The sequence below is a fragment of the Lithobates pipiens genome, unplaced genomic scaffold (genome assembly GCF_037356315.1).
Source record: "Lithobates pipiens isolate NorthernLeopardFrog02 unplaced genomic scaffold, aLitPip1_a1.2 Scaffold_27, whole genome shotgun sequence".
Taxonomy (NCBI): Eukaryota; Metazoa; Chordata; class Amphibia; order Anura; family Ranidae; genus Lithobates; species Lithobates pipiens.
The window spans coordinates 48,066,272-48,088,439 of NW_027507788.1; the positions used below are offsets into that span (position 1 = coordinate 48,066,272).

Here is a 22,168-nt window from a genome sequence, read left to right on the forward strand (position 1 = left end):
ACTCTGCAGTACCCTGCTATTACTCTGTAGTACCCCGCCAATACCCCGCCAATACTCTGCAATACCCTGCCATAAATTGCCATACCCAGCCATACTCGGAGATACCCAGCCATACTCGGTGATACCCTGAAATACCCAGCCATAGACGCCCCCCACCCCTCACCGCCCTCCGGTGCTTCTACCAACTCGCCAGTACGATCAAAGCCAGAATCTTTTTTTTATTTTTTATTTCAGGCTTCCCAGCCTAGAGGTGAGATGTGGGGTCATATTCACCCCCAGATTTCACTGTAAAGAGGACCTGTCACCCCATATTCCTATTACAAGGGATGTTTACATTCCTTGTAATAGGAATAAAAGTGATCAAAAATATATTTTTGGCGAAAAAAAATGTCAAACTAAAATAAATAAAGTAAAATGAACAATAAAAAAAAAAAAAATTTTTAAATCGCCCATGTCCCCATGTGCTCGCATGCAGAAGCGAACGCATGCGTAAGCCCCGCCCACATATGAAAACGGTGTTCAAACCACACATGTGAGGTATCGCCGAGAACGTTAGAGCGAGAGCAATAATTCTAGTCCTAGACCTCCTCTGCAACTCAAAACATGTAACCAGTAAAAAAAATTTTAAGCGTCGCCTATGGGGATTTTTTAAGTAGCGACGTTTGGCGCCATTCCACGGGCATGTGCAATTTTGAAGAGTGACATGTTTGATATCTATTTACTCAGCATAACTTCATCTTTCACTTTATGCAAACATTGGGCTAACTTTACTGTTTTTTTTGTTTGTTTTTTTAAGCACAAAACTGTTTTTTCGCCCCAAAAAACGTGTTTGAAAAATTGCTGTGCAAATACCGTGTGAGATAAAAATTTGCAACGACCACCATTGTATTCTCCAGGGTCTTTTGGTATGCATATGCTGTGTGTGTGAAATAACCTGATAATATGACAATTTTGTGGAAAAAAAAAAAAAAAAGGAAATAGGCCGTCAGTACTTCAGGTGTGATCAATTTTCAGATATTGGCACCATAGCTTGTGGACTCTATAACTTTCACAAAGACCAAATAATATCCACCAATTTGTACTTATTTTTACCAAAGATATGTAGTAGTATGAATTTTGGCCAAAATTTATGAAGAAAAAATTACTAATCTGCTAAATCTTATAACAGAAACGAAGAAAAATTCATTTTTTCGCAGAATTTTCGGTCTTTTTTCTTTTATAGCACAAAAAATTAAAAACTGAGAGGTGATTAAATACCACCAAAAGAAAGCTCTATTTGTGTGAAAAAAAGGACAAACATTTCCTATCGGTCCAGTGTTGCATGACTGAGTAATTGTCATTCAAAATGTGAGGGCACCGAAAGCTGAAAATTGGTCTGGTTATTAAGGGTGTTTAAGTGCCCAGTGGTCAAGTGGTTAATAATAGAGCTTGCAGTCAGTAGTGTTAGGAGATAGTGCGTGCTGTCTGCGTGCTCTGTACCCAGTACATACCGCTATAATATAGGGCAGGCCCCTACTTTCAAACATCCAACTTACAAACATCTCCTACTTGCAAACGCAAGGAGACAGCAGCAAGTGAGATGAAAAAAGATGGACGACAAAACAAATTATACAGGGGTGATAACCCTTCCCTATGTTTTCCAAAAAGCTTAAAAATAGTTTTTTTGACTGGAGCTACACTTTAAAAATGTACCGGTTGAAAATTACAAACAGATTCAACTTAACACAACAAACCTACACAGTCCCTGTCTTGTTTGCACCGCCTGTATACTGCTGTTCTGAGTATATAGGGCCTGGGGGCCACACGCATTTCCTTTTTTTTAATATGGGTACGGGGTTCCCCTTAATATGCGTACAAGACCCAAATAGGCTGGTAATGGGCAGGGAGGGCTACCCATGTCATTTTTCTCAATGATTTTCAACCATATTGCAGGAACCAGATATAACATTAAAACCGCAACCAGTTTTAAATGGTGTTATTTCTGTTTAATGTCATTTTGTGCAGGGACTGTTCTAAACACGGGAAACACGTGGCACTTCACAGGCATACTACAGACACCCCCCAGGCACCATATTTAAAGGAATATTTCACCTTTTTTTTTCACTTTAATCGCCATTAAAATCAGTGCTCCCGCCAAAACGGCAGTTTTTAAAACTTTTTTTTGCAGTGACCCATGTCCCCTGAGGCAGGAGGCAGGTCCCCAAACCCTTTTTAGGACACTATCTTGCATATTAGCCGTTAAAATTAGCACTTTCCATTTCGAACGTTCGAGTCCCATAGACTTCAATGGGGTTCGAGCGTTCGTAAGTTCTGGTGCGAACCGAACCGGGGGGTGTTCGGCTCATCCCTACTCAGCACATCAAACCTTTAGGCTGGTTTCCACATTGCAGGAGGGCTGGACACATAAAGGTTCTAGTTCCAGTCAACACAGGTAGGATGGGGGGAATCTTAAGAGTAAGTTACCTGCTCGCTGAGGGTAATAAGTAAATTATGATCATTCCACTTGCAAGACAGTCCTTTTGGAATAATGCATTTTAGGAAGGTACAGTAAAACCTTGGTTTGAGAGCGTTTTGCAAGACAAGCAAAAATTTTAATACATTTTGACTTGATATACGAGTCATGTCACAATTGAATATAAAAGAGAAGAGAGGTACCTCTAAATGTTGTAATATGGTTACATTTAATGAAGGTAAAACATTTAGCAACTCACATGGTTGATCATTAAAAGAGGCACATCTAAGTATGCAGGCATCCGGGGTAAAGCTGTCCACATAGACCATCCCCCGCACTGCCATCAACGCCATCCCTTCCACGCTGCACTCCATGAGCGGTTTAAGCCTCGATTTCAGATAGTTCTACTGCAGGGTAGTCTTCCCAGTCATGATTGCAGACTGACAGCGGTGAGAGCCGGTGGTGGAGGATGGTCTGTGGACAGCTTTACCCCAGATGCCTGCATACTTAGATGCGCCTCTTTTGATCATCAACCATGTGAGTTGCTAAATGTTGTACCTACATTAAATGTGCCCATATTGCTACAATTATGCCCCATACACACGAATGGAAATTCCACCAGCAAAAGTCCGATGTGAGCTTTTGGTTGGAAATTCCGACCGTGTAAATGTATGCTCCATCTGACTTTTGCTGGCGGAGTTTCCGCCAGCAAAAGATTGGGAGCAGGTTCTCTATTTTTCCAATGGAAAAAGTCCAGATCGGAAAAGCCGCTGTGTGCAGGATCTTGTATATTGTTGTGAATTCATTAAGAAAAAAAATAATAATAATAATACATTTAATATTTACTGTCAGAGAGGTGAGATTTGTTTAGGCCTCAAGAACATATGAACCACAATTTTTCTATCAACTGTTACCCTCTTGGAGAACTTTAAAGCAAAATACATGATCTCATGTTTACTACATCAACTATTGAAAACTTTTACAAGCATGCATTGAGACAGAAACTCGCTGGAACAATGGTGTATCTCGTCACAAAACAAGGAGATATTTACCTGGTTTTAATGGATAAACAGAAGCGACAAATAACAGCCATGAAGACAAAAGGTTAAACTATTGTGTTAGAGTAGCTAACACAACTCATTGTGTGAATTTTTAGGAACTGTTTGGACAAACTAAGTCATCTTTAAACACCCATGGGACTTCTCAAAGTCCATCTCTACACATGGTGTTAGAGAGATGTGAGAGGAATATACAAGTCAGACATATTTCAAAAGTACTTCAAATAATTCAAACTACATGTGATATGTATAAGTCACCAACAGAGACATTATAATTTTAGTATCCGATGAGTTGATGAAATCGGTTATAAAGAAAATATATATGAAAGTATAAGGTTATTAGTAGAATTGTTTTAGGAACAAATTAGTATTAAGACAAACATATGATCATGATATGAATGTATTAGAATTTAACCTATGTTTAGATAAACAAATATTGATTGGATACCCGAATTATACATGTATCCATATAGATAATAATTGTATGTGATATTGTTTGATATATATCTAACTTGTGTCCTTTCTAAATGGACTAAAGATTTAATAGTTATACATTGATATGCATATATATCACCATTTTATGCAAGTGAATTAATCAATAATTATGCTAAGCGTATTTGATAGTATGTAGTTAGTAGAATTCCCAGTTTGAGAGATTATTTTCACTAAGGTACAAAAAAAAATACACAATATAAAATTAAACATATCACTTATAGAGATAAACCACAAAACACATGTGAGACACCTGGTGGTTGAAGGTGTAATTACCTTAAAATCACGAGACTCCCGGGAAAGCTAACCATTACATGTTTCCGGCCAATGAGGAGGGAACACATACCCTCTGGGCAGAACTAAGTATAATTTTATGATCTTTTTGTTTAAGAGGATATTTAAGAAACTAAGGAGAGAGCTAGGGGGAAGAGAGTCAGGGGGAAGCTTAGGGACCCCCCCTGAGAAGGGACACTGGAAGACTCCCAGACAGACTGACCCTCATGCACCATGCATGAATACAAATTTTTACATTCATGAAGATCCCTGCTCCTTGGAACTCGGAGGTCACACAAAGTAATTCCTCTGTAAAAGGATCCATGTTGAAGCCACGGCAGCCATCTTAAAATTCCTGGTAACCAACATTCCACACTAATAGCCATATTGGAAATGGGTAAATATATGTTTATCATCTATTCTATGTTCTCTTAAATATTGATTTTTTTCAATATTCTATTATTGAAAATATTTCTCCCGAATCAATAACCGGGTGTTAGATTTTTCTCTAAATTTAATTTTTCATTATAAATTTCTTTTTTGCATAGATGCCTATTTTATTGACAAACTAATGTCCAATTTATTTCACATTGTTAACCATTTACTTACCTGCAGTATAGTAACGGTTGGACATGTGAAATACAGACATTCTGTTTAATTGTCAATTATCAAAAGGTTATTGATTCTACCGAGAAGTGATAATGGTGATAATTGTGTCCAAGGTACTACTACGCCCAGTTTGAGGGTGTTCCATTAATTGTCAAAATGATCAAGTAATGCAATCTGTATTTTAATATTTCATGTAAATATTTGTCTTTTGTCAACCAATAAATGTAACTATTTTTATGATCACTCGTCTCCGTGAATAAGTTTGACATGTATAGACTGTGTCATATAGATTGATTCTGTATCTTAAAAATATCTTTGTTAAAAATTACTAAGTAAATATTGTGCGGGAAAATGTCCTTAAAAAGCACAACAATATATACGTGATCCTGCACTTTCGGGTTACAGGCGTTGGCTGCTCACTCCTGCTTTTCACAATCACATGAACTTGATGTCCACCGTACACTGTACACAGTCAGAATGGCAGTCTGCCTATATAATCAAGGCAGATTGCCAGTCTGTCAGTAGGCAAGACATGGCTCCTGTGTTCCTGCAAAGCAGGAACATGGATCCATGCCTTCCCCTAGTAAAATCACTTCCCACACAGTGCACAAACACAGACTAGACACACACTTAACCCTTTGATCACCCCTGATGTTAACCCTTTGCCAATCAGTGTCATTAGTACAGTGACAGTGCATATTTTTTAGCACTGATCACTATATTAGTTTCACTGGTTCCCAAAATAAGTGTCAAAAGTGTTACTTAATTTCTAAAATGTTCACCACAATATTGCAGTTGCTGATCACCACCATTACTAGTAAAAAATAAAATAAATAAATGAAAATTCCATAAATATATCCCATAGTTTTTAGACGCTATAACTTTTGCACAAATCAATCAATATACGCATATTGGGATTTTTTTAACAAAAAATATGTAGCAGCATACATTTTGGCCTAAATTGATGAATATATATATATATATATATATATATATATATATATATATATATTTTTTTTTATTTTTTTTTTATTGGAAATGTTTTAAAGCAGAAAGTAAAAAAAATATTGTTGCCTTTTTACTTTCAAATATTTTTATTGATAACAAGCAAAGAAAGCGAACAGTCACTGTTACAAGCATATGCTCAGTAATACATTTTCCAGCAGAGCATCAAACATAAAGAAATAGGCAGGCTATATTCGGATTTACAAAGTGGACTTCACGTTGGAGCGCGAAGTAGATCTTGAGCCTACGATTCACAACATTAGTAGTAACACGGGGGCAAAGCCCAGTAAATACAGCAAAGGAAATAAGTGGACGGGGCTCTGCCCAGGCTACTGTGGCAACAGTGATCAGAAACGTATTACGCAGATTGAGCTTCATTATCAAGAGTGCATAACGGGTAAAAGGGAAGGGTAAGACAGACAAAGATAAAAGAGGAAAGAAGAAAGGAAGAACCGAAACTAAAGATAGACCGTAGAAGAAAGAAAGGAAAAAAAAGAAAGAGTAAAGTTAAGGAAAATAGTACTGACCAGGTGGCTCAAGCTTGTCACGAAGGGGTATGAGTCTCTCCGAACCACCATGGGTAGAGCTCAGGGCTTCAGAAGATGTCTATCGAATCCAGGGGGAAGGAAATGATCTGACCATGGGCGCCAAATTTTAAGATGTCGGGGGATCCTATCCACTATTGTGACCTCTATTTTGCTGTGTATCATGGCCTGGGTGACCCTATTCTTAACTTCCGCAATGTGTAGAAACGGGGACTTCCATGCTTTCGCTATAGTCTGCTTGCCAGCTGTAGTAAGTTGCAAAAAGAGACACAGTTGCGACTTAGTAAAGTCTTGTGGTGGAAGGTTAAGTAGGGCATGAGTTGGGTCGGGGGAAAGGGCCTCGTTAAACATGGTTGAAACCATTCGAAATATTGTCGCCCAGAAGCGCTGAACCACAGGGCATGTCCACCAAATATGGAGGTGGGTGCCACCAGTGTCACAACCACGGAAGCAGTTAGGGGAGTAAGATGGTAAGTATCTAGCGATCCTAGTCGGAACCAGATACCACCTCATGAGGACTTTATAACTGGCTTCTAGTGCGACAACATTCTGTGAGGAAAGTTTGGTAGTTGCCCATATCGTTGACCAATCGCTGATATCTAGGTCTGTGGCTAGGTCCTTGGACCAAGCAGAGGCGTACGAGGGAAGTAAGGATGAGGTAGACGTGAGATATGCATAGAGGCTGGAGATTATGCCCGGGGCATGGGGGTCTGAGTCACATATATCCTCAAAAATAGATAACTTGTTCAGCACCGTTTGTGAGCCCAAAAGAGTTTGGACAAAGTGGGAAATTTGGAGGTACCTAAAGCACTCTCGGGAGGGGAGTTGCGATTGGACTTGTAGGGATGGAAAGGATTTCAGGACACCATTCGAAATGAAGTCCCGCAAACGTTCCAGGCCGGCATGAGTCCAGGCCAGGAAGGAGGCAGGCTGAGTGAATGCGGGATAGAATAGTGGGTGGCCAAGAAGAGAAAGTAGGGGTAAATGCGGAGAGATCAATTTAAATGGTCTGCATAATTTGTCCCAAATTTTTATAGAGTGTAGGGTTATAGGATTAGAAATAGGGCCCCGGGCAGTGGCGGGGAGCCACAAAAGATTAGTGATAAGTATAGGAATATTGTTGCCTTTTTATGTTTATAGCGCAAAAAGCAAAAATGCAGAGGGGATCAAATATCATCACAAGAAAGCTCTATTTGTGGGGAGGGAAAAAAAGCAAAAAAATGTGTCTGTGTTGCATGGCCGCGCAATAGTCAGTTGAAGTAATGCAGTGCCGTATCGCAAAAAATGGCCTGGTCATTTTTCTGGAGCTGAAGTGTTTAAATATTAAAGAACAGATATATTAAATATGAGCTTATTTATTTTAGAAAAAAAATAATACAGTGAAAGTGTAAATTTTGAACCTTAGAAAAATTATTTGAGCAAGGAATGCTTTTTCTTCCTTGTGTCTTCATAGATACATTCTGTTACAAGTGTATGCATTCTTCGAATCACTGTTTGGTCCCATGTATTATTGTAGCAAAGATTCTATATCAGGATGGCGCCTATGTTGATTGCATTCACAATTAAATTTTTACTTACAGTTTTAGGTTTAGTTTTCTCCCATTCCATATTCTTCTGTAAAACATTTTTAATGAAAAGTATATCACGTTTGGCAATTCTCTTCCTAATAAAAAAAAAAATTGTGTGATTAAAAAAAAAAACAAAAAAAAAAAAACACTCTTAATAGACTAAAAAAAGCTATTTAACTTTGGGTCATACCTTTTCAATTTCAGCTGGGTAAACATTTCGCCACTGCAGTGCGTTGCAGCATCCACCACATGCATGCATTAGCATGTTGTGGTGCTATTCATTTTGAATGGGAACCCAACGCACCTTCACTACAGAGCATGATAGCCCACCACTGTGTGTTATGGTGTGCTGCATTGCCAAAAATGGTTGATGTTTTGGCATGCTGCAAGACCACTTGAGTGGATTTCCCTTGTGCAACTCATGTTAACGCACAAAAAAGCACATTAACTCGTGTGCAATAATGCAACATACAGGAAAGTGTGAACCCAGCCTAAAAGCATACCTAAAGCCAACATTTTATTAGCATGGATGGAGAAAAGGATTAAAACACCAGTTAGTATTTTGCTGTGTTTTTGCTGTCTGTACTTATTTGTGGAGACTTGCCTTCACCCCTGTCCAGTGGGGTTGCCACCTTTTCTTCAAGCCAAACCTGAAAACTTAGGAACCCGTGAACACCTTTGGGTGCACCAAGGAGATGCACAGGACCCCTGTGCAATTCGCACCGGAGCTACTCCAGAGATGTGGACTTGTCTAAGCCCTTGTACACACGGTCGGACATTCTGACAACTAAATCCGTTGGATTTTGTCCGACTGATTTTGTCCGAAACTGTTGCATACACACGGTCGGACAAAGTTGTCGGAAAATCCGATTGTACATAACGTGATGATGTTATTTCATTACGACGGGACTACGTTCAGGCTAGTAGCCAATAGCTTTGGTCTAGGAATTTGATCTGAGCATGCGTGGCACTTTGTCCGTCGGAGTAGGCTACACATGATCGGAGTATGTCCGATCGGAGCATTTTGTCGGAAAATTTTACAGGCAAGTTGGAAAATTTGGTCCGTCGGTTATTCCGACGGAAACAGTCCGATGGAGACCACACACAGTCGGAATATCCGACAAAACGGTCAGATAGGACACATTCCGTCGGAATCTCCGACCGTGTGTACAAGGGCTAATACGTTTGTGTAAAAACCAAACCATATGAACATTTCAGTTGATAATAATGACGGTTTTCATGTTTTTTTTGTTTTTTTTGTTTAAGATGTTGCACCATGGAATTCAATTTAAGAGCGAACACTGCAAGTAAAGATATTCACTCACAGTTACAGCTAGTAAACTAGTGACGTCTCATTGAGTCCTTTATCGCAGTTACAGTTTATCTAAGATATCATCTTCTCTTTGGAGAGATTTCCCGTTACTTCCTGTTGTGTCTATAAGACAGTAGAGTTGCCACTTGTTCGGGATTTACCCGGACAGTTCAGGTTTTGAATCATGTGTTCGGGTTTCAGGCAGGCTGAAACCCGGACACATTATTCAGACCGGGCTGTGGCTCTCCAAGTAACCAAGTGTAGCCCCCTGTTCCTAAAAATGGGGCTATAGTGTAAATTTAGTTTTTGGCTGAGCTGTTTACATTTTCTGGTTCATTTTAGGTCAGACTTCAGCCCAAAATTCAGGCTGAAATTTGACCTAAAACTATGAATAGGGATGCACCATACCCCTGCAGTGCATGGAATGTCACTGGGTGAATATTTTGCACTATATAGTTGGGGTTTATCTACTAAAACTAGAGTATGCAAAATATGATGCCCCTCTGCATAGAAATGAGGTTTTAGCCCTGGTTCACAATTATGCTATTTGTCATGTGATTTGACATGCCATGCCAAATCGGTGGTAATTGCCGGCAATGGCAGGGTCCAAATCAGTGGGACGCTGCAACAATTTCCAAAAGCAGTCCCTGTACTACTTTTGGCGATTTCGGGGTGTGATTTCCATTGACATCTGTGCAGAAACCCACACAGATGTCTCGCGCGCGGGAATGAAATTGTGCGAGTTAAACTGAACTAATACAATTTCATTCTCGCAGTCAGTGTGATACTAGACTAAGGCTCGGTTCACACTGGATGCCGATGAGGCTCCCAGCAGGGGTTGTGCGCGTCCTGGTTCACCGTTTCAGGTCCAATTTCAACCTGAATTTTTGGCTGAATTCAAACCAGAAACGGACCAAAAAAAAAAAAAGAGTCCTTTAGTTCTCCCATAAAGAGAAGTATATTTCTCCCATGGTTCAGAGAAGCAGGATCTTCAATTCTATGAATAGTGTAGGACCAGTGGAGTAACGTGGGGGGTGCGGAGGGATCCGTGGCTCCAGGCGCGACATTTAGGGGGGCGAAATGTTGTGTGTGTCACTACTGGCTGCCTCCTCCTAATTTTAATTTCATGTGTCCCCCATGCTCCGGCCGCCATGTTCAGTGTCTGGTGCCCTGTGATTGGGCGTATGGGGGGTCATGTGCAGCGTGGGGCTGGCCTGTCCACGATCGCGGTTTCTCCTGAAGTCCCACCTACACACATGACCCCCAATCACAGTGCGTTGGACACTGAACATGGTGGCCAGAGCGCAGGGGAGACAAGCAGTGAAAAATGTTAGCCGCTGTCTTCTCCTCCTCCTATCCTCCAGAGTTCGGACCGATACGGGACAAAAAGGTGAGGATGAACACGGACTGGGGAGGGGGCGAGAGAGAGGAGTACAGCATACGTAGTATCAGTATAGTGGTCAGTGAAGTGTAGTGGTCAGTGTAGTGGACAGTATAGTGGTCACTGTAGTGTAGTGGTCAGTGTAGTGGACAGCATAATGGTCAGTGTAGTGTAGTGGTCAGTGTAGTGGTCAGTGTAGTGGACAGTATAGTACAGTGGTCAGTGTAGTATAGTGGTCAGAATAGTGTAGTGTACAGTATAGTGGTCAGTGACAGTGTAGTGGTCAGTATAGTGGTCAGTGTAGTGTAGTGTACAGTATAGTGTTTAGCGTAGTGTAGTGGTCAGTATAGTGGACAGTATAGTGTAGTGTACAGTGTAGTGGACAGGATAGTGGTCAGTGTAGTGTAGTGGACAGTATAGTGATCAGTGTAGTGGTTAGTGTAGTGTACAGTGTAGTGGTCAGTATAGCGGTCAGTGTAGTGCACAGTATAGTATAGCGGCCAGTGTAGTATAGTGGTCAGTGTAGTTCTCAGTGTATTTGACAGTATAGTATAGGGGTTAGTGTAGTGGACAGTATAGTGGTCAGTGTAGTTCTCAGTGTAGTGTAGTGGACAGTATAGTGGTCAGTGTAGTGTACAATATAGTGGTCAGTGTAGTGGACAGTGTAGTTCTCAGTGTAGTGTACAGTATATTGGACAGTACAGTATAGTGGTCAGTGTAGTGTAGTGGTCAGTGTAGATCTCAGTGTAGTGGACAGTATAGTATAGTGGTGAGCATTTATGCACGTTTATTGGCGTTTGGCGTTTTTTTTTTGCCATTGAAAAACTGCACTATGAATGCAAATTTCTGGCGTTCAGAAAAAAACCCATAAACTCCACTGCTCATTAAAGCTAAAAAATGTCCATGTGTACATGGACACATAGGCTAACATAGAGTGGAGTTTATGGGCTTTTTAAAAAAAAAACGCCCAAACTCCAATAAACTGCAGTTTATGAGCTCCATGGAGCATGTGCATGGAGCCTTATTGTCAAAGCTTAACCACTTTCAGACCGGACCATTTTGCTGGTAAATGACCAGAGGTCTTTTTACACTTTGGCACTGCGCTGCTTTAACTGGTAATTGCGCGGTCATGCAATGTTGTACCCAAACAAAATTTGCGTCCTTTTCTTCCCACAAATAGAGCTTTCTTTTGATGGTATTTGATTGCCTCTGCGATTTTTATTTTTTGCGATATAAACGTAAAAAGACCGCAAATTTTGAAAAAAAATGATATTTTCTACTTTTTGTTATTAGAAAAATCCAATAAACTCAATTTTAGTCATACATTTAGGCCAAAATGTATTCAGCCACATGTCTTTGGTAAAAAAAAAGTCAATAATTGTATATTTATTGGTTTGCGCAAAAGTTGTCACATCTACAAACTAAGGTACGTTTTCTGGAATTTACGCAGCTTTTAGTTTACGACTGCCTATCTCATTTCTTGAGGTGCTAAAATGGCAGGGCAGTACAAAACCCCCCCAAATGACCCCATTTTGGAAAGTAGACCCCCTAAGGAAATTGATAAGAGGCATGTTGAGCCCATTGAATATTTTATTTTTTTGCCTCAAGCGATTGAATAATGACAAAAAAAAATTTTTTTTTTTTTTTTTACACAAAGTTGTCACTAAATGATATATTGCTCACACATGCTATGGGCGTATGTGAAATGACACCCCAAAATAAATTCTGCTGCTTCTCCTGAGTACGGGGATACCACATATGTGGGACTTTTTGGGAGCCTAGCCGCGTACGGGGCCCCGAAAACCAAGCACCGCCTTCAGGCTTTCTAAGGGCGTAAATTTTTGAGTTCACTTCTCACTACCTATTACAGTTTTGAAGGCCATAAAATGCCAAGATGGCACAAAACCCCCACAAATGACCCCATTTTAGAAAGTAGACACCCCAAGCTATTTGCTGAGAGGCATGTTGAGTTCATGGAATATTTTATATTTTGCCACAAGTTGCGGGAAAATTACAAACTTTTTTTTTTTTTTTTTTTTTTTCACAAAGTTGTCACTAAATGATATATTGCTCACACATGCCATGGGCATATGTGAAATGACACCCCAAAATAAATTCTGCTGCTTCTCCTGAGTACGGGGATACCACATATGTGGGACTTTTTGGGAGCCTAGCCGCGTACGGGGCCCCGAAAACCAAGCACCGCCTTCAGGCTTTCTAAGGGCGTAAATATTTGACTTCACTCCTCACTACCTATTACAGTTTTGAAGGCCATAAAATGCCAAGATGGCACAAAACCCCCACAAATGACCCCATTTTAGAAAGTAGACACCCCAAGCTATTTGCTGAGAGGCATGTTGAGTCCATGGAATATTTTATATTTTGCCACAAGTTGCGGGAAAATTACAAACTTTTTTTTTTTTTTTTTTTTTTCACAAAGTTGTCACTAAATGATATATTGCTCACGCATGCCATGGGCATATGTGAAATGACACCCCAAAATAAATTCTGCTGCTTCTCCTGAGTACGGGGATACCACATATGTGGGACTTTTTGGGAGCCTAGCCGCGTACGGGGCCCCGAAAACCAAGCACCGCCTTCAGGCTTTCTAAGGGCGTTACAGTTTTGAAGGCCATAAAATGCCAAGATGGCACAAACCCCCCCCAAATGACCCCATTTTGGAAAGTAGACACCCCTAAATTTAGGGGTACACTAGTGAGACTAGGTAATAAATGGCGGGTGCCCTGAAACTATAAAAAAATAACTAACCAACCAGCGTCACCTGTAACAGTTATATGGTGATCACTGGTGAAAGGGTTAACTAGGGGGCAATCAGGGGGCTTTATGCGGTAGTATATGGGGGTCCCTGGCGCTATAAAAAGCTGCGGCGAACCTAAATACCTACCTGCCTAACTAGCGTCACCTGTGACACTAATACAGCGATCAGAAAAACGATCGCTTATTAGGCTGGGTTCACACTGGAGCGATGCGGGAACGCCACGAATGCGCGGCGGGTTCCCGCATCGCATGCCTCCCGGCGGCAGTTCACACTGCCCTATGCGAACTGCTGGGAGTGTCAGTGAAATGTTACTGACACCCCCAGATCAGTTCGCATATCGCAGTGCGATCTGCAAACTCGGATCGCATGGTGTGAACACCCATGCGATCCGATTCTGCTGCGGGCCAAAAAAAGGGTCCCGTGCGAATTTGCGGCGGGTGCGGCGGGTGCGGCGAATGGCTGAACTCGAATCGCACAGAGATCGGATGTGATTTGCACTGCAGTGCGGTGCGAATCACATCCGTTCTCAAACCGCTGCAATCTGAACCCAGCCTTAGTGACACTGGCGACGGGGGGTGATCACGGGGTTAAACCTTTATTGGGGGGGTTAGGGGGGTACCTTAGAACTAAAGGGGGCTAACCCTAACTGCCCTAACAGTTATTAGTCACAAATGACACCCGCCGGGTGATCAGGGGGTTAAACCTTTATTAGGTAATAAATGGCGGGTGCCCTGAAACTATAAAAAAATAACTAACCAACCAGCGTCACCTGTAACAGTTATATGGTGATCACTGGTGAAAGGGTTAACTAGGGGGCAATCAGGGGGCTTTATGCGGTAGTATATGGGGGTCCCTGGCGCTATAAAAAGCTGCGGCGAACCTAAATACCTACCTGCCTAACTAGCGTCACCTGTGACACTAATACGGCGATCAGAAAAATGATCGCTTATTAGGCTGGGTTCACACTGGAGCGATGCGGAAACGCCGCGAATCCGCGGCGGGTTCCCGCATCGCATGCCTCCCGGCGGCAGTTCACACTGCCCTATGCGAACTGCTGGGAGTGTCAGTGAAATGTTACTGACACCCCCAGATCAGTTCGCATATCGCAGTGCGATCTGCAAACTCGGATCGCATAGTGTGAACACCCATGCGATCCGATTCTGCTGCGGGCCAAAAAAAGGGTCCCGTGCGAATTTGCGGCGGGTGCGGCGGGTGTGGCGGGTGCGGCGGGTGCGGCGAATGGCTGAACTCGAATCGCACAGAGATCGGATGTGATTTGCACTGCAGTGCGGTGCGAATCACATTCGTTCTCATAAACCGCTGCAATGTGAACCCAGCCTTAGTGACACTGGCGACGGGGGGTGATCACGGGGTTAAACCTTTATTGGGGGGGTTAGGGGGGTACATTAGAACTAAAGGGGGCTAACTCTAACTGCCCTAACAGTTATTACAGTCACAAATGACACCAATGCAAAAAAAAAAAAAAAAAAAAAAAATGACATTGGTGTCACTGTGACTGGGGGGCAGGGGTAATTGGGGGGGTGATCGGGGGGTAAAGGGGGGGTGTGAGTGTGCCTGGCATGTTCTACTGTGTGTGTAGAGTGTTGGTGCAACTCACCGATCCGCTCTCCTCCGTGTCGGAACGGAAAATACCGACACGGAGGAGAGAATACATCACTTCCTCTCCTGTGTTTACATTACAGGAGAGGAAGTGATGTCACCGGGGATTTCCATTCGTCCAGAGCGATCGCGAGGGGGTGGCCATGAATGAATGGCCGCCCCCTCATCGCTCTCGAAGAAATGCCGACCGCCGCAGGCACCGGGGGGGGGCCCGATCGGGCCCCCCACCCGCGGGCAGGCAGGGACTTATATATACGCCCATATGCCTGCCCGTGCCATTCTGCCGACGTATATCGTCGTGCGGCGGTCGGCAAGTGGTTAATTGAACAAGCTGAAGTTAGGCTCCATGCACACGGGAGCTCATAAACTGCAGTTTATTGGAGTTAGGGCGTTTTTTTTTAAAAGCCCATAAACTCCACTCTATGTTAGCCTATGTGTCCATGTACACATGGACGTTTTTTTAGCTTTTTTCTGAACGCCAGAAATTTTGCTTTCAGAGTTTTTCACGGCCAAAAAAATGACAAACGCTGATAAACGCTCATAAACACGCATTAATTAGTGTTCGGCGTTCTATTTTTTCAATGCATTGTGGGGGTTTGGAATGTACTGTGGGATTTTTGGAGTGTCCTCTGTGTATTTTTATTAAAAACTCCCATAAACGCTAATGCTGGCAGCAATCTGGCGTCCAGAAAAAGCTTTTTTGAGCTTCAGTGTGCATGGAGCCTTAGAAGCTGATTGGCTACCATGCACAGCTGCACCAGATTCTGAACGCACCAATTTCAGTAAATCCCACCCAGTGCATATTTTGGAGAGAAGAGCACAATTATATTCACTTGGAATGGGACTTGGTCACTTTTGAATTGCTTTGTATGCTCATTTTGGTTGTTATTATAGAACTTTTATTATCATATTATTTATTTGTCATCACAGTTTTATTTTATTTGATGTATTGATTTAAATTTTATTGTGATTTTCATGTACACTAGCACATGTAGAGTTGGATGTGGACTGTGAATGTATTTTTGACATGCATGTGACATAGACATTTATCATTTGCACGAGTTCAGATGGGTAGCACTATTGGGTTACTACTATGTTCTTAGAAATGTACTAAAAAATGGGCATTATTTTGAACATGTGACTGTAAAGGAGAGGCCAACCCCTAATCACTCTAACAAAATTAAAAGTTATATATAAAAATAAATGTGATTTGGCTGTCCCTTTAAATGTATCACAATACTTGATAAAAACAAAAACACTGAAAAAAAAACTTGACCAGTGAATATGTGAAAAAAGTAAGGAGCTATATCAATCTGTTAATATACACCCAATTTTAACAAATTACCTTCAGATCATCAGATACATTTTACAGAATGTTTTTCTTATAAAGCCTTATAGCATCCAGACACATAGGTGAATGAATCACATCCCAACACTGTGCCAATAGGAAAGAAATAATTGTGTCTTTTCCTATATCAATACATGCACCACCTTGAGGGGGAAAAAATAGAAGCTTACCAAACAAAAGTGACAAAAAATGGCCTAATCAGCATCCAATCAGATTTGAGTAAAGGGGATATAAGTTTCTGGAAAAATGACAGCAGCTGTGCTTCCTGAAGAAGCCAGCGTACGAAACACGTTGAGGCAGGACTGCTGTCATCATATTGTCCTTGTGACATCACTTCCGGCCATCATTTTATGGCCTATGGAACCCACACTTACTCCATGGCTAGGAGAGGCAGTTCCCCTTCTGTGCTACAAAGGCTGTTTACATTGGTGCTTCTTATGGCATCATAACATGTGAGTGCACTGTATTTCATTTTATTAGATGTGTTATTTAATAAACTTACTACATTATAAGAACCTTTCTTTCTCTGTCTGTCATCTATCATTTATGATGGAATAAGGTTTCTGATGTCTGAGTACTGTCAGAGGGTGCTGAAGATCCTGTATTATATCCCTGGAGGATCCATTGTGACATATATGCTGATTGGGCCATTCTTGGTTACTTTCGTCTGGTCTGCTTGCAGTTTTTTTTACCCCAGGAGGTGGTGCATGTATTGATATAGAAAGAGGAATACTATGACATATTTGTTTTTTGTTTTTTTTATTTCGTAAAGTTTTATACAGTACATGTATCTGATGATCTGTAGGTAATTAGTTGACATTATGATCTTGAACCCAATCACAAAAGTACAATTCTTATTTATTTAATTCTCTATTAATATTTTAACATCTATGCAAGCTTGGTGTTTTTTTTTAAGAAAAAGTAGTCAACTTTAAAAGTGTTTTTTTTTTTTTTTTTTAACGGATGACTGGTGGTATTCAATTCATGCACCTTTCTACTAGCGAAATCCTTTCATTTGTTTAACCATTTAAGCTCCGGAAGAGTTTACCCTCTTCATAACCAGGCCATGTTTTGCTATTCAGCAATACACTACTTTAATTGCCCGTCATGCGAAAAGAGTACCCAAGCAAAATGTATCTAATTTTTTTTCACACAAACAGTGCTTTCTTTTGGTGGTATCTGATCACCACTTGTTTTGTTTTTGTTTTTATTATATAAATGAAATAAAGACTGAAAATTTTACAAATAAAAACAATATTTTCTATTTTCTGTTATAAAACATATCCAATAAAAAAATAAATAAATCTAATCTTCATGAATATAGGCCCAAATAAACTCTGCTACATGTCTTTGGAAAAGAAAAAACATCAAAATAAGTGTATATTATTTAGTCTGTAGGTAAGTCATAGCGTCTACAAACTATGGTATACTGTATATACAGTATTTCAAAATTGTTCAATTCTGATGTACTGATGGCCAATCTAATTTCATGAGGCTCTTAACCGCTTGCTGACCAGCCGCCATCATTATACTGAGACAGGTTGGCCCGTTCCCGTGACCCGTTGTAACTGTACGTCGCCCCCTTAAGAGGGAATAGCAGGTGCGTGCATCCACTTCACTGTGGGGGGTGCCGATGCACATGGCCGGCGATTGCGGGCATGAGAGCCAGAACAGGGATGCATCCCTGTTCTGTGAGGAGAGGAGAGACATATCGTCTGCTCCTACTAGCTAGGAACAAGGATCTGTCATCTCTTCTAGTCAGTTCCATTCCCCTACAGTTAGAACACACACGAGGGAACACAGTTAACCCCTTGATCGCCCCCTAGTGTTAACCCCCTTCCTTGCCAGTGACATTTACACAGTAATCAGTGCATTTTTATAGCACTGATGTCTGTATAAATGTCAATGGTCCCAAAAATGTGTCAAAAGTGTCTAATCTGTCCGCCACAATGTCGCAGTCCTGATAAAAAACGCAGATCACCTCCATTACTAGTAAAAAAAAAAAAAAAAAAATGCCATAAAAATGCCATACATCTTTCCCATAGTTTGTAGATGCTATAAATTGTGCGCAAACCAATCAATATGCGCTTATTGTGATTTTTTTTACCAAAAATATGTAGAAGAATACATATCGGCCTAAACTGAGGAAAAAATTTGCTTTTTTAAAAGCCGAGCACTGGGATCCGCATTCAGCTGTTTCTGGCAGACACAGCGCGGGGGGGGGGGGTCTGTTTTTTTAAGGCTCCATCCTCACTTGTACACCTTCAACAATGGGGCAACATTGGAGTGCAACTTTGACGTAACATTGATGCAAATTTGGATGGATGAATTGTTGTCCCTCTGCAGTCGGATTCACTACTGCATGTAAAACATTCAGGTAGGGCTTTCATGCGGGCTAGCTTTGAAGTCTATGGCCCTTTGCATGAAAGCCAGACCAAAGTAGTGCATGAACTGCTTTGAATCCACTGCAACTTTAAGTCCCACATACTGTATATGAATGGTTATCATTAGAAAACATGGGGTACGACTTGTCATGCAACTTTGATGTCCAAAGTTGTATGACAAGTCATACAAGTGTGAATGGGGTATAAAGATACTTAACCACTTCCTACCCAGTCTGTAGCAGATTGACAGCCGGAAAGTGGTTCAATTATCCTGACTGGGCGTCATATGACGTCCAGCAGGATAACATGCCGGTGCTCGCCGGTGGGGGCATGCAGTGCAGCGATCGCGAGTGCAATGTGTCAGTCTGACATGCCGCATCTCCAATCGTGGTAAGAAGCCTCTAACAGATATCACAGCTGATCATCGTGTGAAAAAGGGAGTGGCCTCCTTATCAGTGCCACCTTATCAGTGCCGCCCCATCAGTGCTGCCTCCTCAGTGCCCATCAGTGCCCAGCAAAGGAGAAAACTAAATTTAAGAATCGAAACAAAGAAAAACTATTTTTTTCAAACATTTCGGTCTTTTTTAGTTTGTTTAGCAAAAAATAAATGGGAACAAAATGATACAAATTTTATTTGGGTACAATGAAGAATGACCATGCAATTGTCATTGAAAGTGCGACAGCGCTGAAAGCTGAAAATTGTCCTGGGTAGGAAGGGGTGAAAGTGCCCGGTATTGAAGTGGTTAAAGCAGAGTAGACTACAAAACACGTAATGTGTAAAACAGTTTATTAAAACGATAAGACCATAGTTATTCTATTGTACTTGAATACAGTTTGCTGCATGACCTCAATAACAACATCTCAATATGTTGAAGAAATCTGCATTTATTAGTATCCTTTTTCGCTACCTTTTCTATATTGCGTCCTACAGTATATATTTCAAACTCATCTTGGGTTTCTTTGTGCTATCTTCATCATGTGTTTATTAAGTTATTGTCATCCTTGTTTTCATAAAATAGAAAAAAAATGGAATGCTACATTTTGCTTTGCTCTCGAGAAATGCATTTCTGCTGCTACAGTGGGTTCTCCACAAGCTGTTGTTTCAAACCAACATTATCTGTTAGCGTGTTGGAATAAAATGAGGCAGTGCTTTGTCCTTCTCATGTACTGTTGTAGAGCTGCTAATGGTTCTTTGCTGCTCCAGTAGGCTTTTCAGCATCTAGTCTGAGCAGATGTTGTAGCAGCTTATATGGATCTCGAAATTATGCAGCATTATGTATGCTTTTGGCTTTGCTCTCTAAACAAAAGATGTTATATTCTGTTTGGAGACAGTGCCCTAGGTTGACTCCATTTTCTGAAATTGTAAAGCCTGAAATCAATTAAAGAGGCATGAGATGTGTTTCTGTTACAGTGTGTGTTGCTGAAATAAGTGCATTGTATTTACTAGAGACTGATAACAAACATGTCATCATTTAAAGGGTAAGTGAAAGAATATACAGTACTCTATGTCAAAGTTTTTCATTACTCTGAAAGTGGTATATACTTTTTCACTTTTTCAAGTTTTTACTGCTATCTGTAAACTTTACAGAAAGTTTGATCTACCCATTGTCTTATAATGGCAGCTTCTGATTTCCCGAGGTGAAGGAAACTGTCTTAAAAATACAACTTTAGCCTTGCATATGCCCCTATAAACAAATTTAATATTTCAAAAATGATGGCAGACAGAATTGCAATAATTTTTTTTTTTTTTTTTTTTTTACATATCATGTTCATTAGGAATGGTCCCAATGTTCGAATCGTATGAAGTTCGACTCAAACATCGGGGTGTTCATTTGTTCGCAAACAAACTGGACATATAGGGTGTTCGCAGCAAATTCGAGCCCCGCGGAGTGCCCTATAATGCACTGCGAGATCATAATGCATCGATGGCTGCTGATTGGCCAAAGCATGCACCTGACCTGCATGCTTTGGCCAATTAAAGCACAATCTGCTGTAAGAGCCATGATTGGGCAAAAGTTGGGTGCCTTTGGCCAATCATGGCCCGGGGGGGTAAGTCCACACCCCACACTATATAAGGCTGCTTACATGGCAGAAGTATGGAGTGTGATACATGGAGGAGATTGAGAACTTGAGCTAGTTTAGGCAGGTTAGTTAGTGGCGTGCAGGCAGTTTAATATATATATATATATATATATATATATATATATATATATATATATATATATATATATATATATATACACATATACACATATACAATGCATTCCATGTAGACGATATATACAGGGAATTCAGTGTAGACTATATATACAGTGCAGGCAGTCCAATATATATATACAGTGTATGTATATATATATATATATATATATATATATATATATATATATATATATATATATCTAATGTATGTGTATATAATACAGTGCATTGAAGGGGTTAAGGGGAACCCTATGATAGAATTAAGAAAAAAAATTACATGGGGTTTACCTCAAATCCATATCGGACCCTTTGGGTCTGGCATAGATTTTAAGGGGAACTCCGTGGTGAAATAAAAAAAATGGTGTGGGGTCCCCCCAAATCCATACAAGACCCTTATCTGAGCAAGCAGCCTGGCAGGCCAGGAAGGGGGGAGTGAGCAAGCACCCCTTCCCCTCCTGAGCCATACCAGGCTGCTTGCCCTCAACATGGGAAGGGTACCTTTGGGCCCTCCCAAAGCACCTTGTACCCATGTCAATGGGGACAAGGGCCTCTTCCTGACAACCCTGGGCATTGGTTCTCAGGGTCTGCAGGCAGGGGGTTATCAGAATCTGGATGCTCCCTTTAATAAGGAGGCTCCCAGATCTCGGCCCTCCATGTGAATGGGTATTGGGTACATTGTAAAAAAACACAGAAAGTTTTTGACAGTTCCTTTATTAAAAAAATAAAAAGTGTCCCGCGATGTCCATCCATCTTCAATCCCACCTCTCGACGAACCCCCTTGTTAACCCCTGCACCGGCCGACCCCAACAACCAATGACCGGGGGTTGATAGGAAGAGGCCCTTGTCCCCATCAACATGAGGATAAGGTGCTTTGGGGGGACCCCAAAGCATGCTCCCCATGTTAAGGGCAAGTGGCCTGGCATGGTTCAGGGGGGGGGCACTTGTTCGTCTACCCCCTTTCCTGGCTTGCCAGGCTGCTTGCTCAGATAAGGGTCTGGTATGGATTTTGGGGGGCCCCATGCCAATTTTTAATTTTTTTTATTTTGGCATTGAGTTCCCCTTAACTGCTTCCCGATCAGCTCCTTTAAAAGCCATAGCAGGCATGCAGCATGGGACCCAAGGCACGTGGCCGGTGGACGTGAT

At 41.2% G+C, this 22,168-nt stretch overlaps 1 protein-coding gene across 3 annotated transcripts in view; it reads right to left on the reverse strand.

The window, feature by feature from the left end:
• The window catches only part of LOC143933862 (uncharacterized), a 164,861-nt gene that overhangs the window by 48,178 nt on the left and 94,515 nt on the right, over positions 1–22,168 (reverse strand). For all 3 annotated transcript variants that reach the window (XM_077456949.1, XM_077456947.1, XM_077456948.1), the window contains one exon: positions 8,013–8,097. In XM_077456949.1, the coding sequence (XP_077313075.1) occupies positions 8,013–8,097 (85 nt within the window). The remainder of the gene's footprint in view (positions 1–8,012; positions 8,098–22,168) is intronic.